Here is a 22,246-nt window from a genome sequence, read left to right on the forward strand (position 1 = left end):
AATGTCGTAGAGACAGACAGCAAGGTTTATACAAATCTCTGCTGTTGTAAACTAAATGTTAGTAAACTAAATGTTAGTCTACAAGAAATGTGAGATAATGTCTGTAATTGATTTGAGATGCTTTTTATAGTGGATATCAAATTGCCTGGCTGGGCTGATGAGACAGTGGATTGCTCAGTCAGATGGAACACAGTAAATAGGCATTTTAACGTCATAGATTTAGTTGGTGGAAACTTGTGGAATAGACACCGACTGGAATGCGGTTTTAACCAATCAGCATTCAGGATTAGACCCACCCGTTATATAAATACATATTATCTCGAGGTCTGAGTTAGGTTTGCAAAGGGTCAGAAACTTTTCGGGAATTTTCCATGGGAAGTTAAGCCCGGGAATTTGGGGAATTTTGCTTAAATTCAGCAAAAAATGTTAGCTTATAACAGTGAACCTTTTTTGTAGGATACACAAGGCAACTGTGGCATATTTTGGTTAAACTAGCCCCAATTCAATGGAATTGCCATCCTCTGCATGCACAGTCTGCAAGGTTAAATAAATATAAAAATGTAAAAGTGCATTATTCCATCTAGTCAAATGGCTACCCAGACTATTTGCAATCCCCCCCCACCCCACCACCACCACCACCAAATTTACACCACTGCTACTCCCTGTTGTCATCTATGCATAGTCACTTTAATGACTCTACCTACATTTACATACTACCTCAACTATCCGGTGCCCCTGCACATTGACTCTGTATCAGTACCCCCATGTATATGGTCTCGCTATTGTTATTTTACTGCTGCTCTTTAATTACTTGATACTTTTATATCTTATTCTTAACTGTATTTTTTTAACTGCATTTTGGTTACGGGCTTGTAAGTAAGCATTTCACTGTAAGGTCTACACCTGTTGTATTCGGCACATGTGACTAATACAATTTGATTTGGCCATTTATTGCTGTTGACAACTGTAGCATTTAGCTAAACTCAAATTTATTTCAAATCAAATTCATTTATAAAGCCCTTCTTACATCAGTTGATATCTCAAAGTGCTGTACAGAAACCTAACCCTTTTCCAAGAAACACCCAGAATTGCAATTACATCATACTGGAATTTTCTGGTCCATGCTGGGATGTCCCCTAAATTTTCCCACTTTTGTTTTAGTTCATTTAAACCAGACAGCCACAGGGTCTAACATCCTGCCAAAACCGGACGCGGGCATGTTGATTTTGTACCCGCACTCTAGATACAATCAGGCTACACACAATGGAATATCAAAATAAAGTCTGAACCAAATATATTAATTTGGGGACAGGTCAAAAATCATTAAACATTTATGGAAATATAGCAACTTGCTGTTGCTAGCTAATTTGTCCTGTGTTTATAAACAATGGGTTGTTGTTTTTACCTGAAATACACAAGGTCCTCTACTCCAACGATTAATCCACAGATAAAACGGTCAACCGAATTCCTTTTCTCTTCCTTCCTCGGGCTTCTTCTTCTATGAGGTTTAACAGTGGTTGGCATCCAATGTGTTGCATTACCACCACCTACTGGAGTACAACTCCCTTGTACTTTGCTTGAAAAATAAAAATGTACTAAATACATGTTGTTGTTTTTTAAAACTTTATTTAACTAGGCAAGTCAATTAAGAACAAATCCTTATTCACAATGGCAGCCTAGGAACAGTGGGCAGAACAACAGATTTTCAGGGATTTGATCTAGCAACCTTCCGGTTACTAGCCCAATGCTCTAACCACTAGGTTACCTGCCACACCTCTAATATTACTCACTAATTTCAAAATCATATCAAATAAAATGAGCACCAGCCTACTCCACTAATTAAATGTATTTATTCCTACCTCAGGCCATCACCCTGACAGGATGGAACACCACCACTTAACACATCCTGTAACTCTTCTGATGTCAAGTCTCGCACACCCAAATACCTCTCTGCAGCTGCCACCACAACCTCTATTTTCTGAGATTTATGTTTCATCCCAGCAGTACAGTTGATAACCATTGCTATAAATGCTAAAAATCCAATCTTACTGAAACTTATATCACTTTTTGGCCTCTCCCTCTGAACTGGTATATCTCTACTACCCCCACCACTCTTCCCCCTTAACCCATCGTCCTCTACTTTCTAAACTGCCTCAACATATGACAACTTCTGCTCTACTCCCTGGAAACCTCAACCTGCCTCTCTCACACGGGACATGTCTGATCCCCAGCTCCATGGGCACCCTTACAATTAACACATTCCACTACTTTCCCCAATACTACACATTCCTTTGTCACATGTCCTTCTGCACATTTCTCACAGCTTGGATCCTCCCTCCTACACCCTGCTGCCACATGCCCATAAGCTTGACACCTGTAACATCGTAATGTATTCGGCACATAAGCTCGTACAGGATAATTGATATATCCTAACTTCACTTTGTCGGACAAAGACTCAACTTCAAAACTCAAAAGAACAGACAATGACTCTTCTGTTTCCCCACTCTCGCCATCTTTCCCCTCAGCTGGTCAACGTTTATATCTGCTACCCCAGGTATCACTCCTTTCATTGGTGCCCTTTTCTTGAAAATGAAAATTCACTTTTCTTGCCCATATTTGTTTTACTCCGAGCATCTTCTCCCTCTGACCAACAGAAACACAATTATCACTAGATCACTTCTGGTTACCCTCACCGATTCCACGTTACCCAACTCTTTTTTTTCACCCTCTGTGAAACCACAAATGGCCTCAGGCTTCTTTCTTACTTCTTTGGACTTTATATGGCTATTGGCAAACAACCTTACGGTGCATTACTACAACCGACTGGAGTGTGGCTGTCAGTTCATCTTTCAATCACCCACGTGGGTAAATGCTCCTAAAAACCAATGAGGAGATGGGAGAGGCCGGACTTGCAGTGTGTCGAGCGTCACAAATAGAACCTATTTCTATTTTAGCACCTGGCCACGCAAACGCTCGCTGAGCTGCGTGAGCACAACATGTATGTGTACATTTATTTTGTGATGCGAACAGTGTGGTTAGCATGTAACATGAGCTGCTTATCAGTCATTGTTTTCCAAACCAGTGGACAGCCAGTGAAAAATGCGCTCTTGCAACAGCTGGATAGTGTGGATCTAAGCCTGTGGAACAAAAGTGAGGCTTTTATTGCGCAATCTAATTCATGCTGATAAAAAATAAATCCATAGGCCTAATGGACACATGGGGCGGCAGGGTAGCCTAGTGGTTAGTGTTGGACTAGTAACCGGAAGGTTGCAAGTTCAAATCCCCGAGCTGATAAGGTACAAATCTGTCGTTCTGCCCCTGAACAGGCAGTTAACCCACTGTTCCTAGGCCGTCATTGAAAATATAATTTATTCTTAACTGACTTGCCTAGTAAAATAAAACATGCTCAAACTCACACTTTTGATAGACTTAAAAAGGGGCAACCTGTAGTTGCTACATCTTTATTGATTCTTGGAGAATATCAGTTATAAATTCTAGCTTAGTTCAACTGTCACACCCCATCAAAACCCCAAATGTAAGCTTGTTTTACTCCAATGTTTGTAAACATTGTACATTTAAACACTGTATAGCCTCATAACATGGTTAAAACAATAATGTTGATATCATTGATGGTGAGTTCTTGCTTCCATAGCTCTATTAATCTGAGTGGTTACATTTCTCTAGGCACATCCCTCAGCTTTTTACCAAAACAGAGGAGAGGCGCCCATTTTGATATTGTTTCATCTGTAAATTTGCCCTTTTAAACAGCTGCATATTATCAAGATAAAGTATCACAAACTAAAAGGTAAACAAGAGGCCTATAGCAAATGCAGCATATGGCGTTCATTTTTCTCATGTAAATAGCACTTTTCAGTACTGCCATTCCATGAGAGCAGCGTTTATTTTTCAACTGGAATCAATGAGCCCAATCAGTCCTCCGTGACAACAATATTATAAACAACAAAGTAGGGCTGGCTAATAAGTCCTTTGTTTTACCTGAGCATGACCCCAAAACTATGTGGCTAATCTATACTTCCGTATTTCCAAATCATTTTGGGACAGGTTCCTAGTAACGGAATAAAATTTAGAAAGTAACCTGACCCAACTCGGCTAACCTGCCATGTGAACAACCATCTGGAGCGACAAATCATCAGTATTACCACACTGACAACAGTTCCCAGCTGGTTTAAAAATAACTATTTTCTCTTTTAAAAAAGGGGAGAATTCAGACAGTAGCAAGTCAAAAGTACACAAGAGAGCATCTAGACAAATACATTTCATAGAAAAAAAATGCTTTATTATATTATCATCCATCACCATAATTGGACTGTGTGTGTCCATCCAGATATCACACATCAGTAGATTCCGTAGGTGTGCTCCTGTCCGTCTCTGTACCTGTCCAGGTACCGTAGGGGCTGTCCATGAGGGTACTTCACCTGAGGAGGGTGGTACACAGGAGGCCGCTCAAACTCAAACACGGGCTCTTTCATGTCTGAGGGACCAAGAGAGAGAGGATGGGTGAATCTCATGTCAGCCCACCCCGACGACCTCCTAAGAGAAAAGACGAACGATGCGTTCCACATTGCAGCCGACTTAAATGAGGAGTCAAGACTGACTGATCTATAAATCACATTGCATCATAAATAACTGCTCAATATTGTCCGTAGGTCAGTCACAATTTACCCATAAAAACATCATGTGTTTCCTGCTCTCAAACATGGCCTAGTGTTCGAGAGCATTAATTCCATAGTGAATAGTGGCTAAATGGTCACTGACAGTCAGTCATCATCAGCTGCAATGTTGAAAAAGCCCCATGTTGACTTCCTCTGGAAGGCAATCAGATCCATTACAACATTATAGCAGATGATGTCACCTTATCTCACGGATAAGAGAGGACGGGCGGGTTCTTCCTTCAGATCCTGTAGTCTATGGACACTTATCACAAAATCAACCACACAATTAAATCCACACACTAAAGCGTTCCCAGAAAGAGTATAACTCAAGGTCCACGATTTTCTTGTAAAGAGACATGTCTGCAATCGCTGAACTGCAATAGAGACAAGATGCCACAGCACACACATTGCAATGAGTGTGTACCAAAGTATACTGAACAAAAATATAAAAAACACAACATGTAAAGTATTGGTTTCATGAGCTGAAATAAAAGTTCCCAGAAATGTGTTTGTATCCCTGTTGGTAAGCATTTCTCCTTTGCCAATATAATCCATTCCCCCGACAGGTGTGGTATATCAAGAAGCTGATTAAACAACACGCTCATTACACAGGTGCACCTTGCGCTGGGGCCAATAAAAGGCCACTAAAATGTTTAGTGTTGTCACACAACACAATGCCACACATGTCTCAAGTTGAGAGTGTGAAATTGCAGGAATGTCCACCAGAGCTGTTGACAGAGAATGTAATGTTAATTTCTCTACCATAAGCCACCTCCAACGTAGTTTTAGAGAATTTGGCAGCATGTCCAACTGGCCTCACAACCACAGACCGTGTGTAACCACGCCAGCCCAGGACCTCCACATCCGGCTTCTTCACCTGCGGAATCGTCCGAGACCCGCCACCCAGAGAGCTGATGATACCGAGGAGTATTTCTGTCCTTATGTGGTGAAAAACTTACTCAAATTGGCTGATTAGCCAAGTGGGTGGACCTATGCCCTCCCAGGCCCACCCATGGCTGCGCCACTTCCCAGTCATGTAAAATCCCTAGATTAGGGCCTAATGAATTTATTTCAATTGACTGATTTCCTTATATGAACTGTAACACAGTAAACTAATTGAAATTGTTGCATGTTGCTTTTATATATTTTTGTTCAGTGTACATGTGCACATATCAAATTGCCGGCAACATTCCCAGAGGTTCAGCCAAACTAATAAAACTTGTGTGCACTTACCTAGTATGTTATGGAAAGTGTGGGTAACAGACTGGTCCCACTGACTCTGGAAGAAGGAGAGGCCTGCTGGAGTCATGCTGTCCTGATGCTTCCTGTAGAACTCTACCGTCTTAAAGCTCCGCTCTGACAGAGACAAACTTGGGGAACAGGGAGGGAGGGGCATGTTACCATGTGTGTTCGTCTGTTTGGGTACCCTGTGGAATGAACGGATTGATGTCATGGAGCGCGAGTGACACTTGTGTATGTCCTGTTCCTCACCACGGCAGCGGTCGGATGTCTTCATGGAAGTCGATGGTTTCTTCCTGTCTGAACAGGATGTAAACATAGCGGTGAAAGCCAGTGCCCTTAGCAGGGATCGGGGCCAGGTATGGACACAGCTCCTCTCCTGAGGTCACAGCCCCACCTGGGATGTTCCCACTGGAAACAAAGAGAGGACGTCAATGACTCGCTTTTTTTGGGCAACCAATTTGTGATTGTTGTCATTTGAAATTAGAGGTGTAAAAATATTCTGATGGTAACGGAGCTCATCATCAATTAAAAACAGATTTAAAAAGGGTCATCATCAGCCTAGTTAAATAAAGGTTACATTTATATATAAAAAAAACGTGTTTTTTAATCATCATCATCGTATTGATGGTTGAAGGAGTAGGCAACCCCCAGACTATTTAAACCACTTACAAGTTTGACAAAAAGCACAATACAATTATCATTACTGCAATACTCACACCAGCCAGTGCACATACTCCCCTTCACTGTCCAGCAGATGCTCATCTGAAACAAAGAAATCATTGGTTTACACACAAAACATGCAGTAAATGTTTCTTTAATGATACAGTGCCACCATGTGGACATGTTAAGAACTGAATTATACAATTCTTTTTTCTGATGGTGTGTGTCTGACCTGGGCTGGTGAGCAGCAGTGTCCATATGGAGCCCTCCTCTGCCTCAAAACTGACCTGAGGTGCCACAGCAGCCTGTTAAACACAGAGGTGAGGAGGTGAAATAGGAGAATACATAGACATATGGGTTGCCCCCCTTGTGTTGTGCCGTAGCAGAGATCTTTGTGGGCTATACTCAGACTTGTCTCAGGATGGTAAGTTGGTGGTTGAAGATATCCCTCTAGTGGTGTGGGGGCTGTGCTTTGGCAATGTGGGTGGGGTTATATCCTTCCTGTTTGGCCCTGTCCGGGGGTGTCATCGGATGGGGCCACAGTGACCCCTCCTGTCTCAGTCTCAGCCTCCTGACCCCTCCTGTCTCAGCCTCCAGTATTTATGCTGCAGTAGTTTGTGTGTCTGTCGGGGGGCTAGGGTCAGTTTGGTATATCTGGAGTACTTCTCCTGTCTTATCCATTGTCCTGTGTGAATTTAAATATGCTCTCTCTAATTCTCTCGGAAGAGCTGAGCCCTAGGATCATGCCTCAGGACTACCTGGCATGACGACTCCTTGCTGTCCCCAGTCCACCTGGCTGTGCTCCTGCTCCAGTTTCAACTGTTCTGCCTGCGGCTATGGAACCCTGACCTGTTCACCAGACGTGCTACCTGTCCCAGACCTGCTGTTTTCAACTCTCTAGCGGTAGAGATACTTTTAATGATCGGCTATGAAAAGACAACTGACATTTACTCCTGAGGTGCTGACTTGCTGCACCCTCGACAAGTACTGTGATTATTATTATTTGACCATGCCGGTCATTTATGAACATTTGAACATCTTGGCCATGTTCTGTTATAATCTCCACCCGGCACAGCCAGAAGAGGACTGGCCACCCCACATAGCCTGGTTCCTCTCTAGGTTTCTTCCTAGGTTTTGGCCTTTCTAGGGAGTTCTTCCTAGCCAGCGTGTTTCTTCACCTGCATTGCTTGCTGTTTGGGGTTTTAGGCTGGGTTTCTGTACAGCACTTTGAGATATCATCTAATGTAAGAAGGGCTATATAAATACATTTGATTTGATATGCAGGATTCTGGGGGCAAAAAAAATAAGAAAAGTGTCTCTGAACAAAGGTTGCATCTGTCCGTAAATCAGTTCTGAAAACTACAGCATCCACCCACGATCCGTTTCTCTTACCTCTGTGGGGGTCAAGTGGTTCCCATAATGTACTTGTGCTGGGCTATCCTGGCCGTAGCTGACACACAGTGTGAAGCGGGGGTAGAAGTAGGCCATTGGGAACAGATCCTTGAAGATCCCATAGTGATCCGCTAGCCTCTGGACATGGTACGGGCCGCTCGTCTCCTCCCAGCCTGCCTGCACCCGATCCAGGGAGACCTTAACTGGAAAAACAACATCCATATTAGATCAAGATGACCCGTTAGTCTTTGAAATTAAGCTAATATGTCTGGTTTCTGTATGGTATTCAAAAATATCAGGCCGAGCTGGGGGAACTTACAGGTGCGCAGACGCATGGCTCTCTCCAGCTCTATACTACGTCTGTTCTCCTTCACCACCCTCTTCCGCTCCCTCGCTTCCTTTACCCTGGAGGGCCGACAATGTGGCAGCCCAATGTTGACTCGCTCCACATCTGGACCAGATTGACATACAGGAGAGAAAACTGAGCATGCCAGACAATAACGGGCTGAAATGTCTTCTGTGTCAGTTGACATTCATCTTTATACTTCAAATCTTCTAAAAACTGAGCTGATAACACTATTTGAAGTGCACTACCACCACTGTGATAAAGCAAGGTCCAGACCTCTTAGCAGAGGCCAAAAGTAAACATACTGTAGGAGGGCACATTAGGTAACGTTATTGTGTCAGTGAGTGTATCAGAAAATACTGCGCACCACGCCCAGGGTCCTCTTGCTCCTGATACTGTCTGTAGGTCTTCCACCAGGCTGGTGTGTTCTTCGCCTCCTCTGCTTTCTTGAGGTAGCGTGTGTAACTGCGATACTTTTCGAGTGATTCCAAGTTTTTGTAGTCTATGTCCTCATTTGGCATTGGTCCCAATGGAGCAGACCGTCGGCATAAAATGGCTGAAAATCACAAACACATATTACCAGAATAAATATGATATGCAAGTAACGTTATAAGGCATACGCAGGGAGTAGCCACTAGGCAGCTAGCTAACGTAGCTATGATCTGCAATCTTCCTTTCGGTATTCGCTTGCGAGAGGCTCGCCATTCTAATAATTCCTGAATTTGGAACCATAAATCTGTCCACAATAACATCGTACCTGCAGTTCCAAATGTCCTGGCATTGCTGACCCCTATATCTGTGCCCGTTCGCAGCACAGAGGAGCAAAGCATACGCAACGCCATTTTGGTGGTGAATGACGAAAACCGCAAACTGTAACATCCGGCATGTGGAGTATAGATAGCTACGTATGATATTTATGAGTACTACGTCATCATATGGCGCTTCATATGTAATTTGGCGAGGCGGAATCCCAGCTACTGTATTCAAATTAGATGCCCTATATTCATTTATTACACCGGTGAGCTACATTTACTTTAAAATGTAATCTTAGAATGACAATATGTTAAGTGTTTTACCTTTGATTCATAGAACTGTACTCATCTTTTGACTTGATAGTTGTCTTTTTACTGTAATAATGGTTACAAAGTAGCTAGCTGGCTAAGTAGTAGCTACTATGATTTCCATTAATTTGATGCAGGCTTGCTAGCTACAAACTGCTGGCTTTGCTATAGCAGGGCTCTATGCTTACCTAAATTGCATTTGTGCGCCTAAGTTGACAAATGTAGGCACACACAAATAAATTTAAGAGCACAATGAAAAATATTTGCGATATTAAAGCCAGAATCGTTCATTTTTCTAGGTGCATTGCTACTCCTGAAATAAAAGTCCAGGTCACACAGCATAATATGTAGGAGCCAGTGAAGGCTGCTGAGGGGAGGACGGCTCATAATAATGCCTGGAATGGAGTAAATGGAATGGTATCAACCATCTGAAAACCATGTTTTTGATACCATTTAATTTACTCCTTTCCAGCCATTATTATGAACGTTCTCCCCTCAGCAGCCTCCACTTGAGCCCTGAATAGCCTATGTAGCATCGTGTGACTCATGCAATGACATCCCATAATGGAACGTCGAGTTGCTGATAAGGTCCAGCTGTCGCCATGGTCCTTCTTCTAAATGACTCTTTTTCTAGTGATGCTGTCTATAAGAAGGCCAGTATACAGTAGGTCAGTGTTCTGCCCCTGAACAAGGCAGTTAACCCACTGTTCAGAGGCTGTCATTGAAAATAAGAATTTGTTCTTAACTGACTTCCTAGTTAAATAAAGGTAAAATTAAAAATTTAAATAAATACAGTAGGCCAGTATACAGTAGGTCAGTATAGTATACAGTAGGCCAGTATAGTATACAGTAATGGTTGGGTTTTCAAGTGACATTATGACAACTACAGTATGCATGAAGCAATCTTAGAATCAATATTGAAAGCCTTATCCATGTAATGGAGCTACTGTATCAGCAACCCACATGTCCTACTTCTCCCATGAATTTCTCTCCACAGACCTGAAGGGGAGTGTTCTGTACACAGATACACTGTAGTGATGGAGGCCCACAATTTGTCCTGCATCATTTGTTTGGATCCCTTCACCGTCCCAGTCACCGTCCCATGCGGTCACACCTTCTGTCGAGACTGCATCACGGCTCACTCGGACACGAAGTCCATGTCCGATATGCCCTGTCTGCAATGAGAAATTCACCACCAGGCTTGTCCTGAATCGCAACGTGTCCCTGTCCTCTCTGGCTGAGGCCTCAGCGAATAGTGCCGGTGCATCCGGTAGAGACACTGTACCAGTTATGAGGGGCGACATGGCCAAAGCCATGACCCTGATTCTGTGACCGACACAAGAAGCCCCTGGTGTACTACTGCCGGACAGACAACGTGTGTGTGCTGTGAGTGTGCCATCTCTGAGTGTAAGAACCACGAGGAGGTGCTGGTGGAGTGTGAGAGGGAGAACCGAGAGGTGAGTGTTAGACAGACCTTATGTAACTCCTATGTTGTTGTGGATGTCAACGAGATTAACACATAAAATATGTTCTGGGGGGCCTCCCGAGTGGCACAGCGGTCTAAGGCCCAGCATCGCAGTGCTAGATGCGTCACTACAGACCCCGGTTCGATCCCAGGCTGTATCACAGAGAGCCATGAGGCGGCACACAATTGGCCCAGCGTCGTCCGGATGTCCTTGTCCCATCGTGCTCTAGCGACTCCTTGTGGCAGGCCGAGCGCGTGCACGCTAACTTCGGTCGCCAGCTGTACAGTGTTTCCTCCGACAAGAAGCAGCATGGCTCTCGACCTTCGCCTCTACTGAGTCCATACGGGAGTTGCAACTACCAATTGGATATCATGAATTGGGGGAGAAAAAGGGGTAAAAAGAATTCTGCCCCAAACCCATTGGCTGCCTGTGACCCAACACTTAACTTCTGGAAAACACTGACTATATACACACTATATTCTGTCTGACAGGGACTACCTGCGGTCAACATTTGTGTGCTGCAGCTGTCGTGGAATTTAATTCATATTCTACTACACACTCAATGTGGTATTGTGCATCTGTTTCCACAGTCACTACTGTGGAGGAAGAGTGTGGAGGTGGGAATATGTATAGAGGAGACTGAAAGGAGCTGGGCTGACAGAGAATATCGCCAAAGCCAAGGTAAAGTTTATTTTTTATTTTTATAGTGACAGTCAATACACTGGTGAAAGTACCAACATAGTCAATGGAGAGGCCTACAATTGAAAATAGGTTCCTTTTCCTCGTAAAGTAGATTTGTCTGTGTGTGACGGTCATGGAATTTTGGGATGCCAGTTATTTGTCATTCAAAAGTCTGACACAGTTGTCAGATGAACTGTTGATGCTGGTGTGAACACTTCTCACTGCATCCAAGTTGCTTGACATAGGACCAATATGTAAATATATGCTGAACAAAATAATAAACGCAACATACACCTTCTTTTATTATACTCTTATTAATATTAACAGTAGCGCCCTGTTTTCAACACAAAGGAAAAAAACACATATAGCCACATATATACAGACACAAGACATATACAGTACACATTAGGAAAAACAATCACAATTAACATTTAAAATATCAGAAATTGGTGGAGTGTGAGAAGCGAATGTTGAATTTCCCCAGAGGCGCCAGAACATCCCATTCTTATTGTTGTTTTCTCTGTAAATGGTTTGCCATGTAAGGTGTGGCATAACTGAAGGCTCATTTTCCGATCTGTGTAGAAACTAGGGGGAAAACCAAGTCAATGTAATTCATTGACCTAGTTTTCTAATGAGTAATTCTAACAGATTAGATGTCAGATACATTGGACGTGTTTGCATTAATGCTTTATACAGTTGGAAGTCGGAAGTTTACATACACCTTAGCCAAATACACTGGAATTGTGATACAGTGAATTATAAGTGAAGTAACCTGTCTGTAAACAATTGTTGGAAAAATGACTTGTGTCGTGCACAAAGTAGATGTCCTAACCGACTTGCCAAAACTATAGTTTGTTAACAAGAAATTTGTGGAGTGGTTGAAAAAAGAGTTTTAATGACTCCAAGCTAAGAGTATGTAAACTTCCGACTTCAACTGTAGATAACATAAAACATGCAACAACTTCAACGATTTTATTGAATTACAGTTCATATGAGGAAATCAGTCAATTGATATAAATTCATTAGGCTAAATCTATGGATTTCATGTCTGGGCAGGGGCGCAGCCATGGGTGGCGCTTGGAGGGCATACGCCCACTTGGGAGCCAGGCTCAGCCAATCAGAATACGCTTTTCCCCACAAAAGAGCTTTATTACAAATAGAAATAGTCCTCAGTTTCATCAGCTGTTCGGATGTCTGGTCTCAGACAATCCTGCAGGTGAAGATGCTGGATGTGGAGGTTCTGGGCTGGCATGGTTACACATGGTCTAAAACAGTACATTTTAGAGTGGCCTTTTGTCCCCAGCACAAGGTGCACCTGTGTAATAACCATACTGTTTAATCAGCTTCTTGATATGCCACACCTGTCAGTTGGATGGATTATCTAGGTAAAGGAGAAATACTCACTAACAGGGATGTAAACAAGTTTGTTGCCAACATTTTAGAGAAATAAGCTTTTTGTGTATATGAAACATTTCTGGGGTCTTTCATTTCAGCTCATGAAACATGGAACCAACACTTTACTCACTGTGTTTATTCCATATAATAAGCATTTCAAATGAGCTCATCAAGGCTCATGAATATCAGCTCCCGGCCCACTCAACCTAATTCATAATCAATTGAGCATTTGTATCCAAAACATATTATGGGTGAAATTTTTGTCACTCAAAAGGAAGGATGATAAAAAAAGTTTGCCAACATAACCATGATGTATTGCCTATCTGCTGTTTTAGAGCCAATTGTGACTAATATGCATCTTCTCACATGCTCCCTCCACAGACCGCTGCACTCTGACCCTCGTACGGCCAACAGTCACCTGCTACTCTCCCAGGAGGAGCGCTGCGCCGTGTCCCCGCCCACGAGTACTCGCCAAGACTACACCTGGCATGTGCTCTGCTTCCAGGGCTTCAAACACAGAAAGCAGTACTGGGAGCTGGAGGTGTCCAAGCCATGGGCCTACCTGGGGGTCAGAGTGTGAAGGCCATGGTAGCCCAGAGCAGGGGGTCAGAGTGTGAAGGCCATGGTAGCCCAGAGCAGGGCTATTCAACTGACAACAGGGGGGGGAGCAGTGTAACTGGCTTCCAGGTCCAGAGTTGAGTTTGGGGACTATAGAATTGCACCTGTGTCTTTTGAGACTTCCCAACATAACCTTTGACCCCTGCGTCTCTCCCCCAGTTCACCTATGAGGGCATCCCCAGGAAGGAAAAGGGAAAGAGTAGCATGGTGGTAATGAACGATCTGTCCTGGAGCCTCCAGCTGGACGAGGATCAGCTGAACGCCTGGAGACGGTGGCTGGTCATTACAACCACATTGTAATGCTGCTGGATTACGAGGCGGGAACGCTGACGTACTACGAAGACAGGCAGATGAGGCTGCATTCCTTCTACTGTGCCTTCACTCAGGAGCTGTTCCCCTGCCTGTCGGATAGGGGAGGGCGTCAGCGTCACCCTCTGCTCGCCATGACGACAACACGAAAGGGAACAACTGAGCTAACAATGTCATAAGGGACTAGTCTTGCAAAGCTGATGAGTATTGTGATCTCACCTTACTGTACAGATGTTTTTACAGTCCTGTTGTGGGACACAGACTTGAACGGGAGCGACTAGTAAGTACATATGTGACACGGGACTCTTCTGAAATATGGGATCACTCAGGACAGTGGACTAGTCTTTGGGATACTGTTGTGGATTTGCAGGTTCTCAGAACCGTGAGCACAGTTAGGAACTGGAAATGACTACTGTGCGGGAAACCGGTTTTCCATAAGAGAAGGGAAAAGCACATGTCTAGGGTCCCTAAAGGCTGAAGAAATTTCACAGAAGTTCCTGTTGGATTTGTAATGGAGCTGACGTTAAATGTTTTGCACTACTTTGTGTTGGAAGTTGGAACTGGACAAATATGGTATTTAAAATGTGGTCTTCCGATTTAGACAGCTTGTCGTTTTGTTAAACAAGGCAATGACTTGTTTGTGAATAAAATGAATAAAATGGACACACTTCACATCACAAGATCAGTTTAATAAAAATTCAATCCATATTAGTTACAATTGAGCCCATGCTTTGGTCTTTTTAATAATATATTTGACCATTTCAAATGAATTAATCAATAAATTAGTGGGAACTTGAAATAAATATAGCCATATCTGACTTTTTTTTTTACTATACACATAGCCATGGCAGGCGCAAAGAGGCCCGATGCATAGCATTCTGAAAGTGCAAAGAATCTTCCAGCTGCATTGTGCCAGAGAGAAAGAGAGATGCCCAAATATTAAGGTGCTCAGATCAGATTCAGGAGACTGACCTCAAACATGTCAGTGAAGGACACACCACAAGAGAAGTTGATAGCCATCAGTGTAGTTAGATGTGACTATTGATCTAATCTGTTAGTCCAGAACACTGCAGAGTGATGTGATGCAAGGAACTATTTCATTTGTTTAATTTCCTTGATGTGATGTGGTGGGTGAGTAAGTTCTAGAATGTTCAGAAGAGTGACACAGGACATGACATCATAGGGCAACTGCTCTATATACACACACAGGAAGTCGCAGATAGCTAAGATCATCTTTCCATGTAGTTTGATAGTTCAACTAGGATCAGGGATTCTTAGTGTTCTAGATAGCTGTCCACTATACCGGACATTTTGGTTCCTATCAACACAACGGAAAGTCTCAAATTACACTATATTCCCTTTATAGAAGGGTGTTATTTCAGATATGTACATTTTCAACAAAGACCTGGTCCAATGATCTACTGCTATCCTCTCATTAAAAGTTGTCACATTAAAAGCCTGTACAGAGAAATAATAAATGAAATCAACAATATACAGCCTTTCGCTAGCCCCTGGAAAGCTGAGAAATCACAGTCCTGTTCAATTAGTCATCAACGGTCTTCTGAAATAAACCAGGTTCTCACCAAAACAACCTGCTAAACCTTGAGCCTGCATGTCTGTCCGTTTCTGCTTTAGCCAACTTGCCGTTGTCTGATCTGGCAAGAAAATGTAGTGTTTGGCAATGCAGAAAAAGGCAGGTACCCAAAAATACTACTAAACCTCAGTCAAAAACACCGTCTTAACCTAATATTCCCATTTTTCCTGACATCTTTGGCTCAAACAAGCTACAATCATATCATCAACCACTAGAAAAGCTGTAAGTAACACTGTTTAGTTAAAGTCAGGTGGAGAGAACTGTTTAGTGGAACTCAGAAGGTAACTGCCTGTACACGAGCTGGGGAGAGTGGAGCTGACATAGCTAGCTGGTTGTGAGTTAAGAGACTGGCCAGAGGAGGGGAGGAGAGGATATAGACCAAAAGGAGGGGTTGGTGGAAGAGAAAGGAGGAACAAAGACATCATAGGGATAGAGAGATGGGGTGGTGGTACAGGCTGTGTGAAGGAGGGGTGGGAGCTGAGATACAGGCTCTCTACTGGCTCTTCTTGTCTTCAGTAGGGGAGTAGGGGGGTGGGTTGTCCTGGAGAAGAGGAGAAAAACACATTACAGATATACACAGTATGGAAGACAACAAACAGTTAAAAGCACTACAGTGTGCGCCCATTGGTCCTGTGCCGCTTCCTGCACAGCATTCATTGGCTGTACTCTGACCTGCTCTTTGTTTATTGGTCGGGGCAGCTGTCTGCATGTACCTCCCGCAATGACCCTGCCTCTCCTACCTGATGCTGGGCCAAAGTACAAACAATTTAAATATTTTTTAAATGAGGAGAATCCATACCCTTCTAAATCAAAACTTATGTTAATTACAGTACCAGTCCAAAGTTTGGACACCTACTCTTTCAAGGGTTTTTCTTTATTTGTACCATTTTCCCACATTGTAAAAAAATAAAATAAAAAATGGTGAAAACATCAAAAGTATGAAATCATGTAGCAACAAACAACAACGAAGGTGTTAAAAATATATATAATTTTTAATCTTTCAATGCAGCCACCCTTTGCCCACTTTATACACTCTTGGCATCCTCTCAACCAGCTTCATGAGGTAGTCACCTGGAATGCATTTCAATTAACAGGTGTGCCTTGTTAAAAGTTAATTTGTGGAATTTCTTTCCTTCCTAATGTGTTTGAGCCAATCAGTTGTGTTGTGACAAGGTAGGGGTGATATACAGAAGACAGCCAGCCCTATTTAGTAAAGGCCATATTATGGTATGAACAGCTGAAATTAGCAAAGAGACAGTCCATCATTACTTTAAGAGATGGTCAGTCAATCCGAAACATTTCAAGGACTTTCAAAGATTCTTCAAGTGCAGTCGCAAAAACCCATCAAGCGCAATGATGAAACTGGCTCTCATGAGGACCGCCACAAGAAAGGAAGACACAAGAGTTACCTCTGCTGCAGAGGTAAATTCATTAGAGTTACCAGCCTCAGAAATTGCAGCCCAAATAAATGCTTCACAGAGTTCAAGTAACCGACACATCTCAACATCAGCTCTTCAGGGGAGACTGCTTGAATCAGGCCTTCATGGTCAAATCACTGCAAAGAAACCACCACTAAAAGGACACGAATAAGAAGAAGAGACTTGCTTGGGCCAAGAAACACGAGCAATGGACATTAGACCGGTGGAAATCTGTCCTTTGGACTGGTGAGTCCAAATTAGAGATTTTTGGTTGCAACTGCTGTGTCTTTGTGGAACGCAGAGTAGGTGAATGGATGATCTCTGCATGTGTGGTTCCCATCCGTGAAGCATGGAGGAGGTGGTGTGATGGTGCTTTGCTGGTGACATTGTAATTCATTTAGAATTCAAGGCACGCTTAATCAGCATGGCTACCACAGCATTCTGCAGAGATATGCCATCTCATCTGGTTTGTGCTTAGTGGGACTATCATTTGTTTTTCCAAAAGGACAATGACCCAAAACACACCTCCAGGCTGTGTAAAGGCTATTTGACCAAGATGGAGAGTGATGGAGTGCTGCATCAGATGACCTGGCCTCCACAATCAACCGACCTCAAACCAATTGAGATGGTTTGGGATGAGTTGGACCATAGAGTGAAGAAAAAGCACCCAACAAGTGCTCAGCATATGCGGGAACTCCTTCAAGACTGTTGGAAAGCATTCCAGGTGAAGCTGGTTGAGAGAATGCCAAGAGTGTGCAAAGCTTTCATCAAGGCAAAGGGTGGCTACTTTGAAGAATCTAAAATATATTTGGATTTGTTTAACGCTTTTTTTGGTTACTACCTGATTCCATAGATGTTATTTCATAGTTTTGAAGTCTTCACTATTATTCTACAATGTAGAAAATAGTATTAAAAAAAAAAAAAAAAAATGTATAACCCTTGAATGAGTAGGTGTCCAAACTTTTGGCTGGTACTGTATGTCTATTAGATTAAAATGTGTTCCTACACATCAGATTTAGGTTGGTAAAAAAGTGCTAAACAGGGGTACCTGTGGCAAGTAGGTGGGAGGAAGTGTGGAACAGCTGCCACTGGTTGCTGCCTCTGCTGCCTTTGCCTCTGCTGATGGAAGGAGAGAGAAACACCAGTGAAAATAGAGAGAAGTGGGGGAGAAACACATAGAAAGCAAGAGAAGTGAATTCATTGTCCTTACTTAATGTGTCGGCAGCATGGGCTCACTCACATCACGCTAATTAAACTACCATTACTGAAGGTACTTTGCAAAAAAAGACAAGAAAAGAAAGATAACCTAAATGTATTCTGACCTGCAGGTGTGGAAGGCAGGGCAGGGTCGTGGGGGGCCTGCTGCCCCAGGGGGGCGGAGTAGGGAGGAGGGGGCATGTAGGCCGCAGGACCATCAAACGCTGGTGGGTTGGGGTAGAATACACCTGCAGAGAAACAAACAGTACATATGAAACAATATTACATGGACTGGTTATAATTAACTTAGGTTTTCCCATTTTCAATTAGACAAGTACAAAAATAAATACATAGGAAGACAACAGTAGTCTGATCCGTACCTTGTGGAGGGGGGTTGGGGTAAGAATACCCGGGTGGGGGTCCCGCCGGGTACCCATTGGCTGGGGGAGGAGGGTAAGCATAGGCCCCATTGCCCATGTAGGGACAACCCCCAAAGCCACCACTCACAGGCTGCCCTCTGGACGCTGCACAGGGGAAGTGGGGGGAAAGACATTTAAATCTAGCCATTTAAAAAGGAGATAGTTACTGGGAAAATTGATCACAGAATCAGCTCCGAAAGTCCTTTACCTTGTGCAGCGACCTGTAACATGTACTGTCCAAACTCTATGGCTCCTCCTGCAGCAAACACCATCTTAAAGGTGGCACAGCCCTCCCAGCCCCCTGGAAAGTGAGAAGTACAGTTACCAACTTTCAAAACTAAAATAAATATAATCCTGATTTCTATAGTCAATTTTTAGCACAGCAGTGGTCCTTGGCTAGATACGTCTAATAAATGTACATCGTATATTTCTCAGGTAATCAGTGTGAAGTTCATTGAGGGCTTGTGGGAAACACAGTCAGACTCCCTCTCTCTCTCTCGCCCTCTCACACACAAACACACCTCCGGGCTCTGCGCTGACTGTGCCTTTGATGTAGTTGGCCCCCAGGACAGGCTGTTTGACCTCACAGCCCTTCATCAGGTAGAAAGGCATCATGAAGGACTGCAGAGCATCACGACCCCCCTTTGCCACAAATATCACCTGAGGAGAGACAACTTGATTTACAGCCATCCTTTCATACCTAGATAGGTGCCTATAGGTTAGGGGCTAAGGTGTTGGTTGCATAATATGTTTGCATGGTAAAGAAGTGTGTCTCCTCTTACCCTGTAGGGGGTCAGGAAGATACTCCCCTTCTTACTCTTCCTGAAGGCACCAGGCAGGCACTCTGCTTCACAGAACACCAGCTCCACATTCTCATAGCTCATCAACACACTGACGACACATATTTGCCAACATATAAGGTTGATGTTGCAAGCCAATTCGTTATTACTTTATCTAAAATCAACATGACAATCATCCTTTTTCATAACCACATGGAGCTAAAATATATATATATATATATATATATAAAAATATATAAAAAAATATAAAAACAGGTTTAAGAGATTAGGGGCATTGTGTAACTGTCCAAGCTGGTCAGTTACCTAAAAGGGGTCCAAGCTGGTCAGTTACCTAAAAGGGGTCCAAGCTGGTCAGTTACCTAAAAGGGGTCCAAGCTGGTCAGTTACCTAAAAGGGGTCCAAGCTGGTCAGTTACCTAAAAGGGGTCCAAGCTGGTCAGTTACCTAAAAGGGGTCCAAGCTGGTCAGTTACCTAAAAGGGGTCCAAGCTGGTCCGTTACCTAAAAGGGGTCCAAGCTGGTCCGTTACCTAAAAGGGGTCCAAGCTGTTCAGTTACCTAAAGTGACCCATTGTATCTCTGCAGTAAAGAGCAAGATTATGAGATTAGGGGCCATTGTGCAACTGTCTAAATTGGTCAGTTACCTAAAGGGATCCATTGCTTCTCTTCAGTAAAGACCTAGTAAGGTATAATAGGCTTGGGCCTGATGACACTCGTGGCTGGCAGTGGTGTTAAAAAAATTAAAAAAGTTATATATATATATATAAGGGGGTGTATCTGTACTTCACTATTTAACTTTTATTTCACTACATTCCTAAAGAAAATAAAGTACTTTTTAAAAATTTTCCCTGACACCCAAAAGTACATTTCGAAGGGTTAGCAGGACAGGAAAATGGTCCAATTCACACAATTATTAAGAGAACATCACTGGTCAACCCTACTGCCTTCTGATCTGGCTGACTCACTAAAAACACACATGCTTTGTGTGCCCCTGGCTATCGTAAATTAAATTAAAATAAGAAAATGGGACTGTCTAGATTGCTTAATATAAAAGGGATTTGAAATTATTTATACTTTTAATACTTAAGTATATTTAAAACAAAATACTTTTACACATGTATTACTACACTAGATGACTTTAACTGGTCATTTTCTATACTGAACAAAAATTAAATATGCAACAATTTTACTGAGTTACAGTTCATATAAGGAAATCAGTAAAGTGAAAGAAATTAATTAGTCCCTAATCTAGGCATTTCACTGGACAGGAGTGCAGCCATGGGTGGGCCTGGGAGGGCATAGGTCCACCCACTTGGCTAATCAGCCAATCAGAATGTGTTTTTCCCCACAAAAGGGCTTTATTACAGACATAAATACTCCTTGGCTCCATCAGCTGTCTGGGTGGCGGTTCTCAGACGATCCCACAGGTGAAGAAGCCAGATGTGGAGGTCCTGGGTTCCCTGAAAACTTGAAACATCTGTGGCATTGTGTTGTGTGACAAAACTGCAAATTTTAGAGAGGCCTTTTATTGTCCCCATGACAAGTTTCACCTAATGATCATGCTGTTTAATCAGCTTCTTGAGATGCCACCCCTGTCAGGTGTATGGACTATCTTAACAACGGAGACACATTCACTAACAGGGATGTAAACCAATTTGGGCACAACATTTGACCGAAATAAACTTTTGGTGCGTATGGAAAAATAGTGGGATATTTTATTTCAGCTTATGAAACATGGGACCAACACTTCACATGTAGCGTTTATATTTTTGTTCGGTACATTAAGGTATCTTTACTTTTACGAAAGTATGACAATTGGGTCGTTTTTCCAACACTGGTGACTGGCTAGGAGGCTAGTTATAACATCTTACCTGTTAACCCCCAGACCCGCATGACAGATACGTAACGTTAGCTATGTTCGGGAAAATAGCTACACTATTTGCCAGATCAGGCTATCCTTTGCTAACTAGTTAGTTATTTAGCTATATTTTGCAACTTTGTAGGGGCTAACTTAGCTCAACCTCACCCGATGAGTTGACGTGATCGGCAGTCAACACAAGATGACCATCATTATGGTAAACAAGAGTCCCGGCCAAGTGTTGACAAGACACAAGGCAAGATCTGTTAGCTTGGTGCCTGAAATAATACGCAATGCCAACGCTACAGTAACTACAAAACATTGAATGGCTAGCTGGTAAATTACACAAAAATATAAGCTACAGACTACATAGCTGGCTATATGCACACAGTTAGCTAACGGAACGTATACGGCTAACTTGCTCACGTTGACTGAAAAGCACTACGCTAGTACGAATAAACTAGCTAAAACGTTTACCTTTCGTTGTTGGTGATAATGACGCCTCCAGATTCAGAATTGTTCTTATTCAAAGCCATTGCGATGTTACCGAGTGTGGAATGAACAACGTTAAATAATGACAGATGCTATCTGAAATGTGAACTGGATCAAATCGCCTCCCCGTTACCAGCCAGCCTTGTCCCTCTCTTGTTGTGATGCTGATGCACCTGCACTTCCGACGTGCGTTACGTCCACACGGTGACGTCATCTCTGAGAAGTGGTTCTTTTTGTGCCGTTACTGGAACAGTCCGTGCTATTCGGGATCCGTGGGACGTCCGTAGCCCATTGGAGTTGAATTGTAAAATGGTTAAAGGTTAGATAAGGAATAGCTCTATAATCTCTTAATAGTTGCCTCCAGAGAGAGTGGACGATATTAGAAAGATGTAATTAACCTCAGTGAAGTTTTTTGCCATGCTGTTTTTAGTTAATGCAGCATTTAAGAGTGTTGGGCCAGTAACAGAAAGATTGCTGGTTTGAATCTCCGAGCCGACTAGGTGAAAAATCTGTCTTTGTGCTCTTGAGCAATGCACTCAACCCTAATTGCTCCTGTAATTCGATTTGGATAACAGCATCTGCTAATTGACTAAATTGTCAATATTAACAGTTGATTTCAAAAGAGCGC

At 42.9% G+C, this 22,246-nt stretch overlaps 2 protein-coding genes and 1 long non-coding RNA gene across 4 annotated transcripts; 1 reads left to right on the forward strand and 2 right to left on the reverse strand.

The window, feature by feature from the left end:
• Positions 1-4,271: 4,271 nt before the first annotated feature.
• LOC112237619 (39S ribosomal protein L38, mitochondrial) lies at positions 4,272-9,224 on the reverse strand. The gene is made up of 9 exons (XM_024406217.2): positions 9,071-9,224; positions 8,681-8,869; positions 8,287-8,418; positions 7,968-8,170; positions 6,808-6,880; positions 6,632-6,677; positions 6,165-6,323; positions 5,907-6,043; positions 4,272-4,492 (listed from the first exon to the last, which is right to left on the reverse strand). The coding sequence occupies exons 1-9, from the start codon at positions 9,153-9,155 to the stop codon at positions 4,356-4,358; spliced, it is 1,161 nt and encodes a 386-aa protein (XP_024261985.1). The 5' UTR covers positions 9,156-9,224; the 3' UTR covers positions 4,272-4,355.
• An 11-nt stretch (positions 9,225-9,235) lies between these two features.
• Positions 9,236-14,523, forward strand: LOC112237621. The gene is made up of 4 exons (XR_002951455.2): positions 9,236-9,331; positions 10,372-10,831; positions 11,431-11,521; positions 13,298-14,523. It is a non-coding gene; the product is annotated as an uncharacterized LOC112237621 (long non-coding RNA).
• LOC112237620 (WW domain-binding protein 2) lies at positions 14,512-21,817 on the reverse strand. 2 transcript variants are annotated; one of them, XM_024406219.2, is made up of 8 exons: positions 21,604-21,817; positions 19,254-19,362; positions 18,993-19,131; positions 18,680-18,772; positions 18,433-18,576; positions 18,178-18,300; positions 17,904-17,971; positions 14,512-15,978 (listed from the first exon to the last, which is right to left on the reverse strand). In XM_024406219.2, the coding sequence occupies exons 1-8, from the start codon at positions 21,660-21,662 to the stop codon at positions 15,931-15,933; spliced, it is 783 nt and encodes a 260-aa protein (XP_024261987.1). In that variant the 5' UTR covers positions 21,663-21,817; the 3' UTR covers positions 14,512-15,930. The 2 variants fall into 2 exon arrangements, with proteins under 2 accessions (XP_024261987.1, XP_024261986.1); XM_024406218.2 differs by having other exon boundaries at positions 17,904-17,974.
• Between the last annotated feature and the right edge of the window lie 429 nt (positions 21,818-22,246).

The sequence above is a fragment of the Oncorhynchus tshawytscha genome, linkage group LG24 (genome assembly GCF_018296145.1).
Source record: "Oncorhynchus tshawytscha isolate Ot180627B linkage group LG24, Otsh_v2.0, whole genome shotgun sequence".
In the NCBI taxonomy this organism is placed as follows: Eukaryota; Metazoa; Chordata; class Actinopteri; order Salmoniformes; family Salmonidae; genus Oncorhynchus; species Oncorhynchus tshawytscha.